General features: G+C 44.4%; 1 protein-coding gene across 1 annotated transcript in view; it reads right to left on the reverse strand.

The window, feature by feature from the left end:
- Positions 1 to 639: 639 nt before the first annotated feature.
- Positions 640 to 22,718, reverse strand: part of LOC118653521 (pleckstrin homology domain-containing family G member 5-like) — a 40,967-nt gene continuing 18,888 nt past the window's right edge. Inside the window, 7 exon segments of the mRNA XM_036304185.1 lie at positions 640 to 853; positions 1,194 to 1,291; positions 1,293 to 1,694; positions 1,696 to 1,925; positions 1,928 to 2,271; positions 2,837 to 3,509; positions 3,512 to 3,665. Coding sequence (XP_036160078.1) covers positions 640 to 853; positions 1,194 to 1,291; positions 1,293 to 1,694; positions 1,696 to 1,925; positions 1,928 to 2,271; positions 2,837 to 3,509; positions 3,512 to 3,665 — 2,115 coding nt within the window.

The following is a 22,718-nucleotide window of genomic DNA, read 5'->3' on the forward strand; positions in this document are numbered from 1 at the left end:
TAGTGCTGCCGCGAAGGCCTTGGGTCTGCTGGGTGCTGGTCCTGCAAGTTTGTGTCTCTGATACCCCCAGCAGCCCCAGCACCTTGATGGCGGGGCTTGGGGCTGCTGGGTGCAGGTGCTGCGGATCTGTGTCTTCGGTCAGGCCCTCAGAAGCCCCAGTGCCTAGGTGGTGGGCCTTGGGCCTGCTGGGTGCCGAGCCTGCAGGTTTGTGTTTCTGATTCTGCCCCCAGCATCCCCAGCTCTGTGATGGTGGGGTTTGGGTCTGCTGTGCCAGGGCTGCTGGGTGCCGGACCTGCTGGGTCGGTTTGTGTCTCTGATCAAGCCCCCAGCAGCCCCAACACTGTCTCAGCGGGGCTTGGGGCTGCTGGGTGCCGGGCTCCCCTGCGTGTTTGTGTCTGTAATCCGGCCCCCAGCAGCCCCAGCAGCCCCAGCACCACCTAAATAACTTAAGGGAAACTTTATTTAGCCTTCTTTTAAAAGCAATCTAGTTTAAAAATGAGTTGCAGTTAAGAGAGAACAAAGAACATGGTACCTAAGAGTGAGATAGACAGACAGAGGAGAGGCTGGGCACTGGTCAGGGGCTTACATGCCAACTGTTCTCCACCTGGAAAATGATGTAAAATCGGTTTATTTTTCTGCTCAATGGTCTTCTCCAGCGAGTGGAGTGGCATCTGCTAGCTTCTCCCTGGGGCCTGTCTTGGTGGTCGCCTTGGGGTCTGGCTGCGCTCCAGCAGGCTCCGCACAGGCCTGCCTGCTCCGCCTGGCCCTGTCCACACATTGCTTCCTCCGAGTCTTCCTTGGGCGCAGCCCCGGTCCATCACCTCCTCCTGTGTGTCGCACCACTTCCACAGGGCTGAGAAAGAGGCCCACACGGAGTTCAGGTCTGCAAGGAGCTGGTCCTCTGCTTTCAGAACCTTCGGGATCTCCGCTTGCAATTGCTCCCTTCCATGACCTTCCTTCCCTACCTGCGGTGTCTTCACAGAGCACTGCATGCCTGCCCTCCAGCAGCAGGTTGTCTTTGTATGGCTTTCAGGGCAGCCTTCAGGGCCTGGTGGCCGCACTGCGGCCTTTCCAGGTTGGGCGCCGGGCCTGAGGCCCGCCCAGGAAGGTGGGCGGCTCCCCAGCAAGTCCTGCTGCACCAGGCACACATGCGCCCCCCCCCCCACGGTGCCCTCCAGGCATGGCAGCTCCACCCTGTGCTCAGGGCCTGGGAGTTAAGCAGCAGGGTAGTCCTGATGCGGTAGAGCTGGGCCAGCTGGGTCAGCTTCCTGTGCTGGGCAGAGATGGGGGAGTGGAGGCTCAGGCTGGACCCTGGGGGAGGTCCCTGAGGGCAGCTCTCTGCTCCTCCTGGAGGGCCCTTTGGGCCCCCCCACCAGGCAGGTGGTCCTGCCCCCCATCTCTGATAGCTGGGAGCCACTGCCAGGGCTTTGTGTGCCCCCGCAATTCCAGGGGGGCCCAGCTTCCTGAGGGGAGCCCCGAGTCCTAGTGCCCTTGGCTGTGGCAGCCAAACAGAGTATTGACAGGCTGCGGCTGCAGGCTGGGGGCGCCCTGTGGGTGGCGGCCCCTGCCAGCAGCTGCAGGAGGCTGGCCTTAGATTTGGACTTGAACAGGTGGGGCAGGCAGGGCAGCAACTGGACAGGGGGGAGGCAGAGGAGGAGGGGCGAGGGCCGGGGTGAAGGGGCCTGTGGTAAATCTAGGGGCTGGGGGCGTTGGCTCCACCACAGGGGCTGGGGTCGCAAAGTCCTGCAAGGAGGCAGGGGAGAGGGTGCCATAGGCAGAGTCCATGGAGCAGGAGCTGCCCTCCCCGGGGCCCAGAGCCAGCACTTCGCTGGTAGGTGTGACAGATGAGGTGGTGGTACTGAGGGACATCTTGTCCGATTGGGAGCTGAAGGGGCTGCCCTCGAACTCAGGAGAGGAGAGCGTCTCCCGGGCTCCAGCACCACCATGGCCAGGGTCTCCCTGGAGCCATCCGAGGCACAATGCTGGGAGTCCAGGCTGTTGCTGCTTTTGCGCAGGATGGTGGGGGAGCTGGTGGCGGAAGTGCTACTCTCCCCACCCTCCTCTTCCTCTTCCTCCTCCAGGCTCTGCAGGTGCTGCTGCCTGCCCGCGTGCTCCTGCGCATGCAGCTGCTGCAACTGGCTCTGGGCATTGTAAATGGAGTCCACCCAGCCCTGGCACAGAGCCTGCCCACTGGCCTGGAACGTGTAGGCCCCCACGGCACTGTGGAACTCGTTCAGGTAGATGAGGGGTGTGAAAGAAAGGGGCCACATGCTGACCTGACAAGCTCAGGAGAGGCCTGCATGGCAGTTTTGCAGACCTAAAGTAACCACACAGGATGGTCTGAAATTAAACCTTAACTAAAAGCAGTTATGGTGGGCAGTTACGTCCTAAGCCGGTATCTTCACTGATAAGGTCAACCTTTACCGTAACTGAGCCTATCTGTCTTTTTGCATCTATGATAACATGTCCCTGGGATGTCTGGGTAACTTGTGACTTCCCTTTTTATGGAGCCCCTGGGGCACAACCAGGTGTGCTGGGTCCCAGGACAGATACCACAGATTCCTTCATCATCATGTTAATTGTTCCTGCACCCACCTAAGTATGTGTCCATCATTTTACTTTTTATCCTATCACAGAGGTTTCCCCACTTCGCTTAATCCCACCTCCTTAAATCTGTCACCAATGAATTTCATGTATAAATACGGATGTAACCCTGCCATTCTCCGGAGCACTATCTCGATTCCTTGAGGTTCTGCTTCCTGGCATATGTCGACAGTTTGGCTCAAATAAACTCACAAAAATTCTTTACAGCTTTCAATAGTATTTTTACGTTAACAGGGGGAAGGAGCCAGAGTCCCGCAGCTCCCGGCACACGACCTTGTCCACCAGCAGTGATGGCATGATGACCCTGGTCCCTTCAGCCTTCTTCACTGCCTTGGTCACTAAGAGTAGGTCCATGAAGAGGAATCAGTACACATCCATCTTTCTGTGCTTTCCCTCCATCCTCAGGCTGCCCTCCAACAGCAGCTGACGCGTCTCCTCCGGGGAGGCACCAGGGATGGGCGCGGTCAGGTCCAGGTGCAGAAATTCCTTCAGGAGCTTGTCCACCTCGTCGTTGCTACCCTCCACCACCTCATAGGCGTCCATGCGGCTCACCACGGCCGCCAGCTGCTGCCGCATGCATGCGTTCACATGGTGGATGAAGCGCTCCATGGAGCTGATCATGGTGGTGACGGCCTCCTTGGCACGCGGCTCGTCCGTCTTCCTCAGCACCGACTTGAGCAGCAGTGGGTACTTGGTGAGCCGCTGGTGGGGCTTGGCAAGCATGTTGCTCAGCTTCAGCCGCTGGCACTGCTGGTGCTTCTCAGCCCACGTCACATAGGCCCGGAAGAGGTCATTGTCATGCAGCAGGCTGCGCGTGTACTCCATGCAGCCCTCCTCCTCCATGAAGTACCGGATGTAGGGCTTGAAGAGGGAGCCGAACATCTCAAAGCCTTTGAGGAGGTCCCGGGCTGCAGCAGTGCCTGCATGTGCAGCACCTTCTCCACCATCGGCGCCATCACGCTGCCCCACAGCCTGCGGTGCAGACATGTGATCTCGGAGATGTTGCTGAATAGGAGCGGGGTGTGCAGGTGTCCGGACTCCTCCCCAGGGCGACCCTTCACCTGGGAGTCCCCGCAGCTCCATTCACCCCCTCAGCCAGTGGGGAGCAACCTCAGTGGGTCCACTGCTCTGGGCGCTGGGGAGGAGGAGGCCACGGAGGGCGAGGCCCTGAAGCAGGAGGTGGCCGCGGAAGGCAGGAGAGGAGCCCAGGACTCACAGCGCCCCCGCCACCATCCCACATCCCACTGGGGCCTGCACCCAAGAGTGCCATTGCTGTGGTAGGGCCACGAGTTGGGCTTGGAGGTGAGTCCTCCACGCACAGTTCCAGCAGCCTGCCTGGTGTGGGTGGGGATTTCGGGTCACCTTGAGGGAGGCTCCGGCCTTTCTCTGCTCCTCTCCTGGTGGAGCGGCGGGACTCTAGCACTGAGGTCAGAGGAGCCACCTTCCAGCCCCCAGGCTGCTTCTCGGAGTCAGAAGTTGTGCCATCAGCCTCTGACTAGGACGGGACCCCTGCACCCCCAGGGTGCATAAACACACAGGGCTTCCATCAGGCTCCACTGATTCCGGGCCTGGGAGGCCTCTCCGCTCAGCTGATCCTGGGGCTGGGAGGCCTCGCTGCTCTGCGGCTTTGGGGCTGTTTGGCTTTGCTCCACTGCTTGGAGCCTGCGTATGCAAATTAACTGCCATCTTTTAGCTTCTATAATTGAAACATTGTATCTTTTGGAGCTGTTGCTTCAGGAGCTCAGAGCCCAGCGGCAGGCGGTGGCAGGCGGGGAACCTTGGCTTCCTCCATTGCCGGGGCAACCAAGCCTCCTGATGGCTTCAGCTGCCTGGCTGCCGGCCGCCATTTTGGTTGGCAGTTAATTTGCATACCTTGCTTATTAGCCAATGGGAAGGGTAGTGAAGTTATGGTTAATTACCATGTTTCTCTATTATTAGATAGGATGACAGACCAATGTTTTAATCAACCAGCTTTATAAAGGCTGACAATAGAAGTTCAAATTCTTAAAGGCTTGTAGATAGGAACATTCTCTAAAGGTAAAATGCAAACTGAACAATGTCATTTAGGCATTAAATCTAATTATTAATAGCAGTCACCATGAATATTAAAGGAAAGTTATTTTATGTGATTTACATAAACTAATGGTATCATATGTCTTAAATCCTCTGAAGGTGACCACAGCTGTGCAGTGAAAAAATGGGCGAGCAGTAAGCATGTTTCTCCCAGCAGTTTTTCTGACATTCAAGATATATCATATGAAAATTCAATGACCAGATTAAAAGTACTTAATTATATGGTCAAGACCAAATCCTTTAATGTTAAGAACTGGTTTGAGTTTTTAATAATTTTTAAATTGGATATATTTGATGGTTTTTCCGAATGTAATACTTTAAGAATATAACTGAAGGACAGATTTTGTGGACCCCAAAAGGCCCTGGGGTACTGCAAAAAGATTTATTCCTTCTCCCAAAAAAGAAATAACTAAATTAGACCAATACAAGATACTTGAGATTGCATGAGGAAATTCTGCCAAATAAATAAAAAGAGAAATTATTAATTAATTAATTAATTAATTAATAGCAATGTTTTATTTAAATATATATGCCTTGAATGTCATGCAAAGTTATTATTAAGTATATGCACAGACCAACAAAGTCATTTTTCTAATTTGTTGACTCCCATGTAACAGCAGTTTACAACTATCTAAAAAATATAAATGCCAAAAGGTTTAAAGTCATCTAGAAAATCCTGTCTTCCCTAAATCCTTAAATCCTGTCTTCTCTAAATCCTTAAATCCTGTCTTCCCTAAACCAAGGACACTTGGGAGTAAATGATTTGCATTTCCCTCCCTAAACAAAGGTTAAATAGCTTATGTCAAAGTATTTAAAGGGACGGATTAGCAGTAATCCAATTAATGTTATTTACTGTGCATAACTTAGGACAAATAAAATTAAAATAATAAACTTTATTTCAAATTAATTTAAAATTGGCGAATTAAAATGAATGTTCAAGAAAATTTAATGATACTGTACAGGAAACTGTTCCTGAAGTATTAACTAAAATTGTTATTGATGTTTCAAAAATTGCTTAACATGCAATGAATCCAGAGCAGTCATATTTCTAAACAAAAAATTAAAAGTTATCAAGACTGCATTGTAAAATTTCCCAAAAGCCTCCTAAAATTTAAAAAATCAAAAATGGTGGGATAGTACAGTGGTCAGCAAACCGCAGCTTGGGAGCCACATGCGGCTCTTTGGCCCCTTGAGTGTGGCTCTTCCACAAAATACCATGTGCGGGAGTGCACGTACAGTGTGATTGAAACTTTATGGCCCATGGGCAGAAGTCAGTTTTTGGCCTGGGCGAGTCTATTTTGAAGAAGTGGCATTAGAAGAAGTGGGGTTTGTCGGTCGGTCGGTCGGGCGGTGGGAGACGTGGAGCAGGCGGGCCGAGGGACACGTAGCGCGGGGGAGGCGCATGTGGGATTCATGCACGAGTTGAGTGAGCCAGTCAGTCAGCAGTCTCATTGTGCAGTGGTTAGTGCTAGTAACATCCACAAATCGTGTGCAGGTGACAAAAGATAGACGAAACAAGTATACAAGACAAGTGTGGATGGGAGAGTTGGAAGGGGTCGACCTCAGCGAACGTACCTCAATCAGATTGAGGACGTTTTTAGCAAAGGCCAGCTTAGGAGTACCCTAATTAAGTTAATAACAATGTACCTACCTATATAGTTTAAGTTTAAAAAATTTGGCTCTCAAAAGAAATTTCAATTATTGTACTGTTGATATTTGGCTCTGTTGACTAATGAGTTTGCCGACCACTGGGATAGTGGAATAATGTCCTGTAAGTAAAAGCCTTAATTGCTTTAATTTTTTTACTTGAAAATTATTTTTCATTTGTAATGCTAATAACAAGACACCCATGAAAACACGTATGGTGTCAAGATAAGCCAAAGGAAAATCATTTGGGCAAAAAATGAAAAGGATCCCAAGTCTAATTTACAAATATTATTCCTTTAACCTTTGGTCGAGAATTTGTTTGTATATTTCCAGAAAACTCTTCCAAGCCCATGTGGATTCCTTCAACAACGAATTCCAGAGAGGAAGTGACCGGACTGCTCCACCCACAAATAAGCAGTGGCCCCAGAACAACAGAAGAGAAAGAGTCCAGAAATGAAGGTAGTGAAGAAGCCTTGCCATGCTAGCAGTCAGCAGCTGTGCGTTGCTGCAGGTTGCCCAGGACCAAACCAGAGAGGGTCGGACCTGCATTGCCAACGTTTGTCTACCATCCAAAACTGAAATATTGTTGTTAACATGTACACATAAGGAACTGTTGGACATTGAAATTGGGACTTTAAGAACTGTTGGCCCAAAAAGAAACTTATTGCAAACTGATTCCTTTAATGCCCAGAAGCAAAAGAGACTTTTCACTCAGTAGCTAAAATGTTAACATAGCTGTAGTTTGATTTCTCTACTATTGTTGTGTTTGCATTGATATTGATTTGTTATTAGTTTTATTTAGTCAAAGCCTTGTTCTTGATATTAAGTTTTAGTTTTAATTTGAGTTGCTTAAATGTAAATAAAGGGGGAGGTGTTGAGGGCCACTGGCAAAACACTGGGGCTTCTTTAAATATGTCAACTGAAACTCAGAGCGAAAGGCAAAGCCATGCCCTGAGGGCGGAACCAGTCAAGAGATTGGACACCACTCAGTCTGACTTTCCCTCCCAGTGTTAAGGGGATGGATCTCATGATGTCGTCAGGAACTCAAGGCCCACCCAGATGTGATGTAACTTCCTGTAATTCAAGTATAAATAAATCTGCTTCCTGTACTGGCTCTTTCTGTCCCTCCATGAGGGGGCAGATGCCACACCCAGGCCCAGCTTTCTCTATTTCTGTCTCAGTCTTGTGTTTTATTCATTTTTCTTAAACCTCATAGAGTTCTAGTCAAGATTTCATCAACCCCCATGTTCTCTCTCTCTGTGTTGGTCGCAGGAAGAGAGAAACCCCCATCCCATAGAGAAGAGCCTATTTAAGTCGTTTGAAGGCCAATTCTGATGCTGGCTCCCATTCAAGTAAGGATAGACTTTCTTTCTGAGCTTACTTAGTCATTTGATATAGTGGTTGAGCTATCTCCCCATTCCGTGGCATCAATAATCTATGAAATCCAGTAATGCCCCAAATACATCTCAGTTGTTTTAAGGTATGGGGCAGAAGGAAGAAATAGGCTTGACCCTATCCTCTCCCAACATCCTAGTTCTTCTATCAGGACTAAGCCCAAATATGTTATAGATGTATGGCAGAGCTGAGCCTTAGACCTCTTTCTGCCAGGAAGTTGAGTAAGGCTCTTGTACCTTCTTGGGAGACCTTGTCAGAGGGGACATGTAGTAAAATGTAATCAGCATATTGTATGACCTTAGTTTGTGGATGTTCAAAATGGCATAAATCTTGAGCTAAGGCCTGACCAAACAAGTGGGGACAATCTCTAAACCTCTGGGTAGACTGCTCTGAGGGATCTTCAAATGCAAAAAAGAAACTGAATAGGATGAAAAGGTATATAAAAGAAGGCCTCCTTAAGGTGTAGGACTGTAAACCATTCTGCTTTCACTGTGTCCCATAGATTTTGTATTGTTGTGTTTTCATTGTCATTTGTTACCAGGATGCTTTTTATTTCTTCTTTGATCTCTTTGGTAAACCAATCAATGTTTAATAGCATGCTATTTAACCTCCAAGTGTTTGATTTTTTTCATTGTTTTTATTGCGGTTGATTTCTAATTTTATGCCATTGTGATCTGAGAAGATGCTTGATATGATTTCTATCTTGAATTTGAAGATGCTTTGCCTGTGTCCCAATATGTGGTCTATCTTTTAAAATGTCCCATGTGCACTTGAGAAGAATATATATTCGGTAACTTTGGGGTGAAATGTTCTGAAGATGTCAATTAATTCCCTCTGATTTACTGAGTCATTTAGGATTGATATTTCTTTTCTGATTTTTTTGTTTAGAGGATTTATAGAGTGGTGTCAATGGGATATTAAAGTCCCCTACTATGATTGTATTGCTGTTTATCTCATCCTTGATATCTTGCCAAAGTTTTTTTCTTGTATTTGGGTGCTCCTGCATTGGGTGCATATATGTTTACCAGAGTTATATGCTCTTGTTGTATTGATTCATTTAGTATTATGAAGTGGCCCTCCTTATCTCTTGTTATAGCCTTCACTTTGAGGTCTATTTTGTCAGATATAAGTATTGCTACCCTAGTTTTGTTTTCATTTCCAGTTGCCTGAAAAATTTTTTTCCATCCCTTCATTATCAGTCTATGTGAGTCCTTTGTTCTGAGGTGGGTCTCTTATAGACAGCATATATTTGGGTCATGTTTTCTTAACCATTCAGCTACCCTATGTCCTTTGATTGGAGTGTTTAATCCATTTACATTTAAAGTTATTGAAAAAAGGCCCAGTGTACAAGATTCGTGCCCTGAGGGCAGGGGGTCCCTCAGTCCAGCCTGCGCCTCCTCGCAGTCCAGGATGCTTTGAGGGATGTCCACCTACCAGCTTACAGGGATCAGGCCTAAGCTGGCAGTCAGACATCCCTCTCTCAGCCTGGGGCTCTCACAGTCCAGGACCCCTTGCTCCCTACGCCCGCCTGCAGTGGAGGTGGGACAGGCTCCCACCACTGCCAATGCGCTTGCCAGCCATGAGCCCAGCTTCTGGCTGAGCAGCACTCCCCCTGAGGGAGCACACTGACCACCAAGAGACAGCTCCTGCTTGGAGCATCTGCCCCCTGGTGGTCAGTGCTCATCATAATGGCCAGTTGTTCTGCCATTTGATCGATTTGCATATTGGGCTTTTATTATATAGGATAGGCACTTGTTTGTCACCATTTTTATTCTTTTTTGCCAATTTTTGTTTTTGTTTAAAGTATTACATGCCATTTTTATTCTTTATGCCTGTGTTCTTTCTTCCCTTCTTATTTCTTCTTTTTACATTAGTCCCTTTAGCATTTCTTGCATTGCTGGCTTGGTGGTAATAAACTCACTTAGCCCTTTCTTGTCTGTGAAGTTCCTGATTTTATCTTCAATTTTGAATGATAGCCTTGCTGGATATAGTATTTTTGGATTCAGTCCCTTGCTTTGCGTTGCTTTGTATATTTCATTCCATTCCTGTCTGGCTTGATGTGTTTCTGTTGAGAAATTAGTAGATAGTCTAATGGGAGATCCCTTATATGTAACTTTCTGTCTCTCTCTGGAAGCCTTTAAGATTCTTACTTTGTCACTGAGAAACATGCCTAGTCATCGGTCTTTTGGGGTTCATCTTGTTTGGGACTCTGTGTGCTTCTTGGACAGGTGTGAGTGTTTTCTTCCCAACATCATGGAAGTTTCTCTGTCATTATTTCTTTAAACAGGTTTTCTATTCCTTGCTCAGCCTCCTCTCCTTCTGGCACCCCTATTATGTGGATGTTATTTTGTTTTGTTTTGTGTTATCCCAAAGCTCCCTTAGGCTCTCCTCCTATTTCCAGTTGCTGCTCTGCTTGGGTGTTTTCTCTGCCTTGTCTTCTAGCTCTCTGATGTGATCCTCAGCTTCTTCTAGTCTACTGTTGATATTTTCTATTGTGTTCTTTATTGCAGCTATGTCATTCTTCATCTCTTCTTGGTTCTATGATCATCCCATTTTACAAATGAGGAAACTGGTACAGAAAGATTAAATAACTTGCTTATGATCACAAGGCTGGAAAGTAGCTGTTAGAATTAATTAATGAATTAATTCATTTATTTAGCAGATACTTATCAAATGACTACTATGTACCAGACACACTTCTCTACATACAACAGATGTAGAGAATAAAACAGACAAAATTTCTGCTCTCATGGAACTTACATTTTAGTAAGGGGAAATATTCAATAAATTGATAAAATGTATAGTCTGTTAAATGACTATAAGTGCTAAGGTGAAAAATAAAGCAGGGAAAGGCAGTGCTCTTGGCCACAGGAGGAAGAAGTTTTAGTTTTAAATAACATCATCAAGGTAAACTCCTTTGAGTAAATATTGGCAATGGTCTGAAGGAGACTAGAATGCAAGGAATCCAGTTATCTGGGGAAGATTGTTTCAGCCAGAGGGAAGGTAAGTAAGTGTATAGTACTGAGATAGTTATATGCCTGCAATATTCAAGAAATATAGAACCACTGAGGCTAGGACCCAGTGAATGAGGGGGACACAATAAGAGATGAGGTTAGAAAGGTGACATATGTGTCTAGATCATAGAGGCTTGTAGACCATAGTTAAGATTTTGCCGTTTACTCTGAGTAAAATGGGGACTTATTAGAAGGTTTTGAGTAGAAGTGAACATATTTTTTATTTTATTTTAACAGTCACTCTCCATGCTGGATTGATAATAGATTATAGGAGAGCAAGGAAGAAAGCAAGAGAAATAGGAGTTTAATTGCAGTGATTCACATAAAGATGATGGTGGTTTAAATAAGGGAAGAAGATAAGTAGTCTGATGCAGGATATGTTTTGACCATAGAGAAAACAACATTTACTGACAGATTGAATGCTGAGAGTGAGAAAAAGAAAAAAAATCAAGAGTGCCTCCCACATTTTGTTCTGAGCAAAATAGAGTTACCATTTACAAAGATGGAAGACTGAAAGAAGCAGATTTTGATGGGAAGGTCAGTGCTGGGGTCCAACCCCAGCAGGTCCAGGGGTTCCCAAAGGTGTAGACGGAGTCGGCAAAGAAGGAATGACATGGAGACAGCATTCAGTTGATCAGCAGCCTAGCCAGGACCTCTAGCCAAGATCTCCAGCCAAGTTCTGGTCTGGATCTCCAGCCAAGTTCTGTTCAGGATCTCCAGCGAAGTTCTGGTTAGGATCTCCAGCCAGGTTCTGTGTCCATGTTCTCTTGCTAGGTTCTCCAGCCAGGTTCCCCAGGTTCCCCAGCCAGGTTCGGTCACCAGATTCTGTAGCCAGGTTCTGGCTAGGTTCTCCAACCAAGTTCTGTAGCCAGGTCCTGTCTCTAGGTTCTTCAGCCAGGTTCTCTCGGTAGGTTCTGTCTCTAGGTTCTGTGGCCAGTTTCTGTCCAGGATCTTTTGCCATGTGCTCTCCAGCGAAGTTCTTCTGTCTCTAGGTTCTGCGTAGGTTCTGTGTCTAGGTTCTGTGTCCTGTTGTCTTGTTACATCTGTATTTATACCAGTTGATTCCAATCCTATCAATCTCTATTCCAAAGGTTAGGGCATTTCTTATCTCCATTCCCATTCCAGGGAGTAAAGATTATGTAGCTTAAGCATGATTGTTCATAGTTAAAGTGATTAATTACCCACCTGGCACTTAGTTAAGAGGTTTTATTCCCTCCCTAACTTCAGGGGAAAATCCCTACCTGGGGAAACAACCTTTCTCAGAGAGGTGACCTTGGTTAAAACACATAGTGCCAAGAAGGTGAGCAAACATATTAAGAACAGTATGCCATATATGCCAGGTCCCTTGAAACAGCAAGGATGCACCAGCTCCTGGCAGGTCAGGAGCATTTAAGACATGCTTGGACTGAAATGCCTGTTAGATCTCCAAGTAGAAATGTTGATTAAGCGGTTAATATATGATGTTCATTAAGATTCAAGGATTACATTTTGTATGGCTATAAATGTCATAAAAATTCTTCCTAGTGCTCTTCACATTATTTTCCAAGTAAAATAAGCCCTATTTAGACTTTTGTCTTTGGTGTTGTTCAAAACTTTCACTATTTTTATGGCTCTGTGAATATTCTTGCTATTCTCATTCTAAAATTACATTTTTACTGTAAGTACTTTTTGTTACAGCACTTTTGTTTATAAAGGACATATCTATTTATGCTAGTTTTAAAAGAGTAATAGTTGTGTACTAAAGACACAGCAGTATTTAATGAATTCAGGAATTGAAGCTTCTCTACAGCTGGGATTGGAGGAACTAGGAATCTGCCAGTAAGTATGGCAGTCTCCTTCTGCATAGTCATCTCTGCTTCATTTCTCTCTCAGCATCCCTTTTCTTTGACATATGGCTTTTTCTTCCCACTCCAAATATTGGTGATGTGTATGTAGCTCATCATGGCCTCTAACTATGCTCTTGATGCTTCACATCAAGCCTGATCCACTAAAGCAACCCAGCTAATTGGCTATAGCTTCTGTTCATCCATCCCACAATTTCCAAGGAAGTATCTACATGACTTAGTTTGTCTTTTCAGGTCTCTAGTGAGTTAAAGAGTTTGTTGCCCTTGAATCCAATATCCTATATAATAAAAGGCTAATATGAAAATTATCCCCTTGACTAGGAGTTAAACCAAGGGGCGGGGCCAGACTGCCAAACACTCATGGCCGCTCCCCCGAGTCAGTCTGGCCAGATCGGCCCCAATTGGGGCAGGCCAGCTGGACCCCACCCATGCACTAATACATGCACCAGGCCTCTAGTATATAATAAAAAGCCAGGGTTGTAATGATGGAAAGCTTGACCAGACCTGAAGTCAATGCTGCCGACCCAGCACTGACTGGGTGCTGCCGACCCAGCACTGACTGCCTAGGGGGCTGCAGATCGGGCCCGGAGAGAGGCCTGCAGAGAGAAAGACAGCATCTAATCTGTAGCCTCTGTGGCAGCCGTTGATCAGAACTTGCCTCTTTCTCTTCGGGCCTGGCCAACAGCCCCACCTCCATTTCTCTCCAGGCCTCCACTAGGGCTGCTGATCAGCCCTGCCTTTCTGATCATGCCCCATTGATAGGCCCAAAGATGCTGACTGGCATAGAAACTGACCAATCAGAACCAAATATGGGTGAATTTAAGGAGCCAATGGCTGCCTAGTAGGCAGAGCTTTTGACACTAGCTGGCATAGGAACTGACTAATCAGAACCAGATTGGCTGGCAAAGGAGGGCAGTTGAGGGTGAGATCAGACTGGTAGGAGAAGGAAGTTAGGGGCAATCAGGCAGGCAAGTGAGAGCAATTAGGGGAGATATCAGGCTGACAGGGGAGGGCAGTTGGGGGCAACCAGGTTTGCAGGTGAGGGCAGTTGGGGGCAATATCAGGATGGCAGGGGAGAGCAGTTGGGAGCTCGATCAGACCAGCAGGGGAGGGCAGTTAGGGATGATCAGGCAGGCAGGCAGAGGCAGTTAGGGATGATCAGGCAGGCAGAGGCAGTTAGGGGTGATCAGGTAGGCAGACAGGTGAGTAGATAGGAGCCAGCAGTCCCAGACTGTGAGAGGTGTGTCCGACTGCTGGTTTAGGGGTCAGGCCTAAACTGGTGTTCAGGCATCCCCCGAGGGGTCCCTGATTGGAGTGGGTGCAGGCTGGGCTGAGGAAACCCCCCTCCATGCATGAATATCATACACCGGGCCTCTAGTGTCTACACTAATAAAAGACAAAGATGCTAATTGACCATACCTTTGCTATGCTCTAAGCCATGCCCGCCAGCCAATCAGAGTGACTATATGCAAATTAACCCAACCAAGATGGCGGCCGGCAGCCACGGAGCTGGAGCAAGCAGGAGGCTTGGTTGCCTGGACGATGGAGGAAGCCAAACTTCCTGCCTGCCCTGAGCCGGCTGTGGCCTCCGCTCATGGCAACAAAGTTTCAATTATAGAAGACAAATAAATCCCAGATACCTGCTTCCAGCCAGCCTCCACTGGGAACTTGGGTGGCTGGGGGTTGTGGCCAGCCTGTAAACAGCCATCAGCCCCTCGCCCAGGCTGGCCACACCCTCATGGGGTGAGGGTCCCTACTGGAGGGTTTAGCCAGCCTGAAAACGACCCTCAGCCTCTCACCCAGACTGGCCAGGCACCCCAGCAGGGAGCACCATCCTGAAGGGACTGTAGCCAGCCTGAAAACGGCCCTCAGCCCCTCACTCAGGCTGGCCAGGCACTCCTATATAATAAAAGGGTAATATGCAAATTGATCCTAACAGCAGAATGACTTGGAATGACTGGTCACTATGACACACACTGACCACCAGGGGGCAGATGCTCAATCCAGGAGCTGCCCCCCTGGTGGTCAGTGCACTCCCACAGAGGGAGCTCTGCTCACCATAAGCCAGGTTGACGGCTGCTAGTACAGCAGTGATGGTGGGAGCCTCTCCCGCCTCTTCAGCAGCACTAAGGATGTCCAACTGCAGCTTAGGCCTGCTCCCCACTGGCAAATGGACATCCTCTGAGGGCTCCCGGGCTGCCAGAGGGATGTGTGACTGCCAGCTTAGGCCCAATCCCCCAGGGAGCGGGCCTAAGCCAGCATGTGGTCATTCCCCGAGGGATCCCAGACTGTGAAAGGGCACAGGCTGGGCTGAGGGAACCCCCACCCCCCAGTGCACAAATTTTTGTGCACCGGGCCTCTAATATATATATACATATATATACACACACACACACTGAGTGGCCAGATTATTATGACCACCCCATCAGTACTTCATTGGGCCACCTTTGCCTTCAATACTGCGGTGATTCTTCTTGGCATTGACTCCACCAGATGTTGAAAGATGATTCGAGGAATCTGATACCATGCCTAATGAATAGCACTGTCCAGTTCTGTGAGATTTGATGGTTGTAGAACCAGTTGCCTGATGGCTCTTTGAACTTGGTTCCACAAATGCTCAATTGGATTGAGATCTGGTGATTGTGAGGGCCACCTAAGCAAGGTAAAGTCTCCCTCATGTTCTTGAAACTACCCCTGCACAATACAAGCACCTTGGCATGGCACATTGTCTTGTTGGAAGAAGCCATCTCTATTGGGATATGCCATCAACATGATAGGATGAACTTGATCAGCAGCGATACTTAGGTATGTTGTGCTATTCAGACATTGTTCCACACGAATTAAAGGGCGCAAATCATGCCAGGAAAACATGCCCTAAGCCATAACACTGCCCCCACCAGCTTGAAGGGTTGTACTCATGCATGTGGGGTGCATGCTTTCATGCTGTTTCTGCCAAATTCTCACTCTGCCATCTGCATGATGCAACTGAAAACATGATTTATAGGACCACATGACTTTTTTCCAATGCTCAACTGTCCAATCCTTGTGTTCCTGTGCGAATTGGAGGCGTTTTATCTTGGTAACTGCAGACAGCAAAGGTGTTCGAACAGGCCTTCGGTTTCTATATCCCACATGATGCAGTGTACAGCTAATTTGCCTACAAACATCAGGTGGTCATCATAATCTGGCCACTCTCGTTCAAATATATCCCACGTTCAAAGGCTGTTAAATCGCGTTGTTTACCCATATCTTCAGAAAAAAAAATCACTTCTACTGTCGTGGTAAACAACTTGCTTCCCTATTTATAATGGTCTGGCCCTCTAGCAACTTCAGCGCGAAATTATAGCTAATTTGCCTACAAACGTCAGGTGGTCATAATAATCTGGCCACTCAATATATATATATATATATAATGTTAGGATATGATACATCATACAGCCACATGGATCTTGTCCTTTAATAAAGGTTATAGGTAGGAGCTTTGATAGCAAGAAACAGATAAACTGATCGTAACTCTGGAAGAGGTGTATTTCTTTTAAGGTAACAATGGGAAATGTCATGAATGTCCATATACATGATGCCATGTACCAGGCACCAGGCTACTTACAGTTGGAAACTGTAAAGTCAATAACTTATCTCTCTCTCTCACTCTCTCTCTCTCCCCCGCCTGCCCCCACCCCCGCTCCAGACTGAGGATGGAGCCTGCAACCAGGACATACGGCCTGCCCAGGAATCAAACTGTGACCTCTTATTCATAGGTTGATGTTCAACCACTGAGCCACGCTGGATGGCCCAAATGAGTTCTTTCATTTTTATCCCCAGACTCCCACAATTGAACCTTGCTAGACTTTTAAGTTTTATTGAAGACCATGTGTTTCTTTACATGCCTATATTTCTTTTTTTTAAAGCAGTTTTTTCAAGATATGAATTTATATACCATTTTAAATGTGTTGGGGGTTAATGGAGGGATGAGGACACATTTGTAATACCTTAACCAATAAAGAAATTAAAGATTAAAAAAAATAAATAAATAAATAATAAAATGTGCAGTTCAATAATATTTAGTACATGACAAGAGTTGTACATCTATCACCACAGCCAATATAGACCATTTTCATTACACCTAAATATATTTTTCCCTTAGCTGTTGATGCCCACCAAAGTGTCCCCATCCCCCACTTTGGCCCTATGCAGCCATTCATCTACTTTTTTCTGTATAAATTTACTTATTCTAGACACTTATTATCAATGCAATCATATAATATATGGTCCTTTGTTGCAGAATTCTTTCACTTATCATTCTTTCAAGGCACATCTGTATCACACCAAATATCAGTATTTCATTTATTTTAATACTGAATAATATTCAAGTTTATTACTATATCACACTTTATCCATTCATCATTTGATGTACATTTTGTGGGTTTTTTTCTACTTTTTGACTATAATGCTGATGAGAACATTTATGTACCAAATTTTGTGGGAATAAACATTTTTTTTAAATCCCATTTCAATTTATACAAAGTTTTTTCAGTGTATGTTATTGTATTGAGTTTTTTAGTGGTTTCTCTAAGTATTACATTATACATACATAGCTTATTACTAAGTACTGGTGTCAGCATTTTACCAGTGTGAATGAAGTATAGAAACCTTACCTCCTTTTAGGTCCCTTCATCCTCTCTTATTTATAATATAATTGTTAATATGTCCTCTAGATGTTTTGAGAGCCATCTGATAATGTTATGATTTTTGCTTCAACTATCAAACAATTTAGACAACAAAAAGAAAAAGGACAGCCCGGATGGTATGCTTAGTGGTTGACCGTTGACCTATGAACCTAGAGGTCATTCTTGGTCAGGGCACATGTCCAGATTGCAGGATTGATTCCCAGTAGGGGGCATGCAGGAGGCAGCTGGTCAATGATTCTCATCATTGATGTTTCTCTCTCTCCTCTTCTTTCCTGTCTGAAATAAAAAAAATATTGTTTAAAAAATAAAAAGGACATATGATGGTTAATTTTATGAATCAAAAAGGTTGTCTTTGGACTGAAACTGTAACATTGGCTGTACTTTAGTCATGAGCTTGCCAAGATTTGGATTGGAATTTATCTGGTCTTTGTTTTCTGGCCTTTGGGCTTGGACTGAAATTACATTATCAGCAGTACTCTGTCTCCAACTAGCTGGCTGCAGATCTTGGGGCCTCTCAGACTCTATAATCATGTGAGCCAAATTCTTATTTTTTTTAATCTATGACTATGACTATGTATATGTATATGTATATGTATATGTATATGTATATGTATATGTATATGTATATGTATATGTATATGATGTATATGTATATGTGAAGAATAGAAGAATATAATATGATAACATAAATGTCATATATATATATGATAGCATGTATAAAATAAAATGTCTAGAATTTTTTTCAAAATGTATGGGCAATGCAGGAAAAGATGATGGCATAAAGGTGACAAGTTTGTCAGGTATTGGTAATTGCTGAAGCTCAAGATAATTGTCCAACTGAAGGTAAATTTAAATTTTCTGAGAATGTTTAAGGTAGGCTAGGCTAAGCCATAATGTTTGGTAACTTAGTTGTGTTATGTGCATTTTGACTTTAATATTTTCAAGTTAAAATGGGTTTACTACATATACATGTATGTAATATGTATATACTATATAATAAAAGGCTAATATGCAAATAGACCGAAAGGCAGAACAACTGAACAACCGGTCGCTATGACTTGCGGGCACACGTGGAACATGGTGGGCGTCAGCAGCAGGTGGCAGAGCACAAAATATGGTGGGCATCGGCTGTGGCGGGATGGTGGAGCAGGTGAGCAGGGGCCCCAGACCAAGGAGGGGCATCTGTCGCCATCTCAGGGTGAGCCTCTGGTGGTTACTGAAAATTCTTTGCTCCTGCACGCCGCAGTCCCACCTGGAGTTCGCAGCTGCTGCAAGTGCTGGCCCCACTCGCACCTACTGCCAGCGCCCAGCACCAATCCTGATCACTTGGCGCCATCAGCTGGTGTGAGCCGCAACTGCCAGCCCTGGTTGCCCCTGAGGGCTTCTCTACCTCCCTCTGCTCCTGAGGGGCGATTGGAGCAGCAGCTGCTGCTAGCACCTGCTGATGGTGCTGGCCCCACTCGCACCCGCTGATGGAGCAAGCCCCAATCGCTTTGCGCCATGAGCGGATGCGAGTAGAGCAGTGCAGTCAGCGTGTGGGAGCAGTGATGGGAGCGAAGCTGCCAATAGACAGGGGACCAGGGGTCATGGTAGCAGGGGCCGGGTGGGGGCACAGAGGATGGGCCGAGACCCACCCCTGTGCCCATAGCAGCCTTGCAGCCCACAGTTCCTTTCAAGGTGCACAAATTCATTCACTGGGCTCCTAGTATATGTATATATATAAAATCTCCATTCATTCATACATGAATCTTCTTTATCCATTCATCCATAGAGGGACACTTACATTTTTTAAATGTTTTCCATATCTTGGCTATTGAAAATAATTATGCAATGAACATGGATATACATGTATCTTTTTGAATTGGTGCTTTTGTTTTTTGGAGGGGATAAATACCCAGAAGTGGAATTGCTGGATCATACGGTACTTCTATTTTTAACTTTTTTGAGGAATCTCCATACTGTTTTCACAGTGGCTGCACCAAATTACATTCCTGCCAACAGTGAACAAGGGTTCCCTTTTCTCCACATCCTTTCAAACACTTGTCATTCTTGTGTTTTTTATAATATTCATACTAACAGTTGTGAGGTTGTATCTCACTGTGGGTTTGATTTGAATTTTCTTGATGAATAGTAAGGTTGAGCATAGTTTCATGTACCTGTTGACCATCTGTATGTCTGCTAAACTTCTTTATGCCTAGTATAAGTTTGCTCACAGTTTAAGTACTACTGCATTCTCAAATGGTTAATGTGACTGAAGATTAGAAAGAAATCCTGCAATAGGTTCATGATTTGGACATAAACAGAAACCTGTTTTTATGGTCATTCCCTTTATAATGTGCATATGAGCCCTTGCAAAGGTTAGAGTACACGATGTTAAAACATTCTCTATAGTGCTAGTAAGGCCAAATTTATAGTCTGGTGTTCCTAACGGTTATCATTTAAAAGTTAGGTGCATTCTTTATTTGAAGGCACATGTAGCATGATTATAAAGTATCGCTTAGCTTGCAGTACATTCTATTGTGAATTTGGGATTCTGGTAGAATGTTGGAGGCACTGTTATGTGATTGGTGTGTTTATTTGAGTAGGTAAATTTACGAAGGATTTCTTGTGTCATTATAGTACCTGAAATCAATATATATTACCACCTGTAAATAGATGAAGGGAAGTCAATTTTTCCTTTGTCTCAGATATAAATTGGTCATATAATCTGATTAACTAATGAGCCATTGGCAGTCTACTCACTGGGTGCTTTGGAGCTTTGTGATTGTCTTATTAGGATAAAGGAGCAAGAAGGAATCACACAGCACAGTATGTCAGTATTGTATAAGAAACAACTACAGGTCACTTCCTTCAGTTGGGCTATGAACAAGGAATCCCCTCCAGACAGGGCAGTGAATGTGGAAAGCCTAAATGAATGGGTTACCTGTTATAGCTAGTAAAATTCAGCCTTTTTATTACAGACCACAAAATATGCAAATGAGCCTAGCCAGACATATGTAAATAAAGAAATATGTGTTCAAGGCTATATATAAATATATGAACATAAATATTGGCCCTTAAGTTTGATACGTGGAATTTTATGCAAATAAGGAAGTATTTAATGATACTCTTTCAAAAAGGGCCAAAGTGAAGCCAAGCATCAGTAAATTCAGAAAATATCTGCCAGTTAAAGCAATTATATACTAGATTTAGACATGACAGACGTATCTTACACTCATTTACAACCTTAATATTGTCTACATGATGAGAGAGTCTATTTTATAAAGGGAAAATGAAACAACAAGTAATAAAAGTATTAACTAACTAATTATAAACTACAGGAATCTGGTGACGACATTCTCATTGAATAAGCAGTTAGGAGACAGAAAAAAGCTAGGTAGACAGGGAAGGGGACCATAGGGAGAGAGGAATTAACCCCGGAAGCCAACTAGGTTACTAAGACACCCCAACTGGGCAGGGAAGAAAGGTCATGTGTGAGAGACATGAACTTTAAAATGTATGAATGTTACTAAGACAAGCAGCTTGCAGATAACCAATCACAAGGCAGTGAGGTATATAACCCATCCCAAGGATGTTGCTAAGACAAAATTCCTTGAAATGACCAATTAGGAACAAACATACATACAAAAAAGCCTGAGCTTCCTTTTCTCTCTCCCCTGCCACAATATACAATGGATACCTGAGGTTCCTGTGCAGGGGAGCACATTCCTAGTTGCCCACGTAGCTTATGGCCATGTGGGACTCTACACATGGACTACTAGACTTTAATTAGCTTGGATGTTGAACTACTCTTGACTGTAACTTGAAAAGGAAGCTCTGGACACTGGGTTGCCCCTGGAACCCCAGTTACACCTTTTCCAGGACTGGCTTCTCCCAATAAACTTAAGTTCTGCTAATTGTTTTTGTCCACGACTTAATTTTTTGTTTTTGCGAGAGAACGAACTCAGACTCAAACATCCCCCATTTTGGTTTCAGTTGTTAGATATTTATAGAAATTGTGTGATAGCTATATGCCTTAGAAAATACGTGTCATTGCCAAAGTGATTATTTCTCATCTTTTACATGCATGTAAAGGAAGCAATTAGTTCCAAGTAAATGATCAGAATATTAAACACCTTTACAAATATTATGTCACACTGTACATATATATGACCTCATTTTTTTTCTGTGTAATTTTGAATGGGCCATGAAGATTGAGAAATTGATCAGGCTTTAGATCCACATCTTCCTGAATTTGAATTCATGGCCCAACACCTTTCAGTTGTGTAACCTGAGGCAAGTTAGCTAACATTACAAAGCTTCAATTGCCTCATCAATAAAACTGGAAAAAAATAATATCTCACAGGATTGTTCTTTTGGTAGTTTTAATTTTCTAAGCCTAAGGCTGTTGAAAGCAATGAGCTATTGTAATTTAAAGTTCTTCTGTTACCATATTTGGAGATTTTTTTCAATTAACAAAGAACCTGAATGGCTTGTGATCTTTATAAGGGCATGATGAGTGGCCATCACCACTCTATCTCTAGGGACTAGCACAGTGCATGACACATAATAGATACCCATTAAGTGTTTTTGGAATAATAAATAAAAAACTATTATTACATTATCCTTTTAAACTAGAATTCAGCACTTTAGAACAATTGTGGAATATTCAGATTACTAAAGAGAATGCATCTTAGAATGCTTTTCAACATAGGAGTTTTAACACCCTCAGGTGACTGGAACAAACTTCCTAGTAGAAGTTTGGTTGAGCCACTGTAGCAGGTCAATGGACTAAGTTCTAAATAGCAACAGCCTTTATTAAATTGGCAAATTTCTAAATACCATAAAATCTTGAAAATACCTAAGCCTTATAGATAGTTTTAATTTTAATTCATTTATTAAGTGCAGCATCAATGGGTTGGCTAATCACCAAGGAGAGAGATATGAATAAGATAAGCTCTTTGATCTGAACAAGCTCACAATCTAATTTAGACAGCAAGATAAGGCAACTAGTGATTACTGTATTCTCTTATGAGTGCTTTGAGAGGTATGAATTGGCTACCAGGGTAGCAAAAGGCAAGAGGTACAATCTTCCACGAGGGCCAAGTATGATATTATGGGATGTGGTAAGATGGTAGAATATTGCCAGAAATGCATCTCAGAGGTATTAAAACTTGGAGCTGAGTAAGAAGAATATATAGCTAAGATTTAGTTACTTAAAAGAAGGCATTACAGGCAGACAAAACAATATTATTAAATGTCCTTAATTAAAAAAGAATGCCATACTTTGGGAGCACCAAGATATTTGTATATCTGGAGATTAAGTTTTTGGTATCTGGAGAAGGATACAAATTAGGCCTACTATTCACAGCTCAGAAATTTGGATTTTATTTATCAAAGTACAGTGAATGTAATTCTATCCTTTTCCTAATAACTCAGGGCCACCAATGTACATATCGTTACCAAACTGAACA

This window comes from Myotis myotis, unplaced genomic scaffold (assembly GCF_014108235.1).
Source record: "Myotis myotis isolate mMyoMyo1 unplaced genomic scaffold, mMyoMyo1.p scaffold_m19_p_4, whole genome shotgun sequence".
Taxonomy (NCBI): domain Eukaryota; kingdom Metazoa; phylum Chordata; class Mammalia; order Chiroptera; family Vespertilionidae; genus Myotis; species Myotis myotis.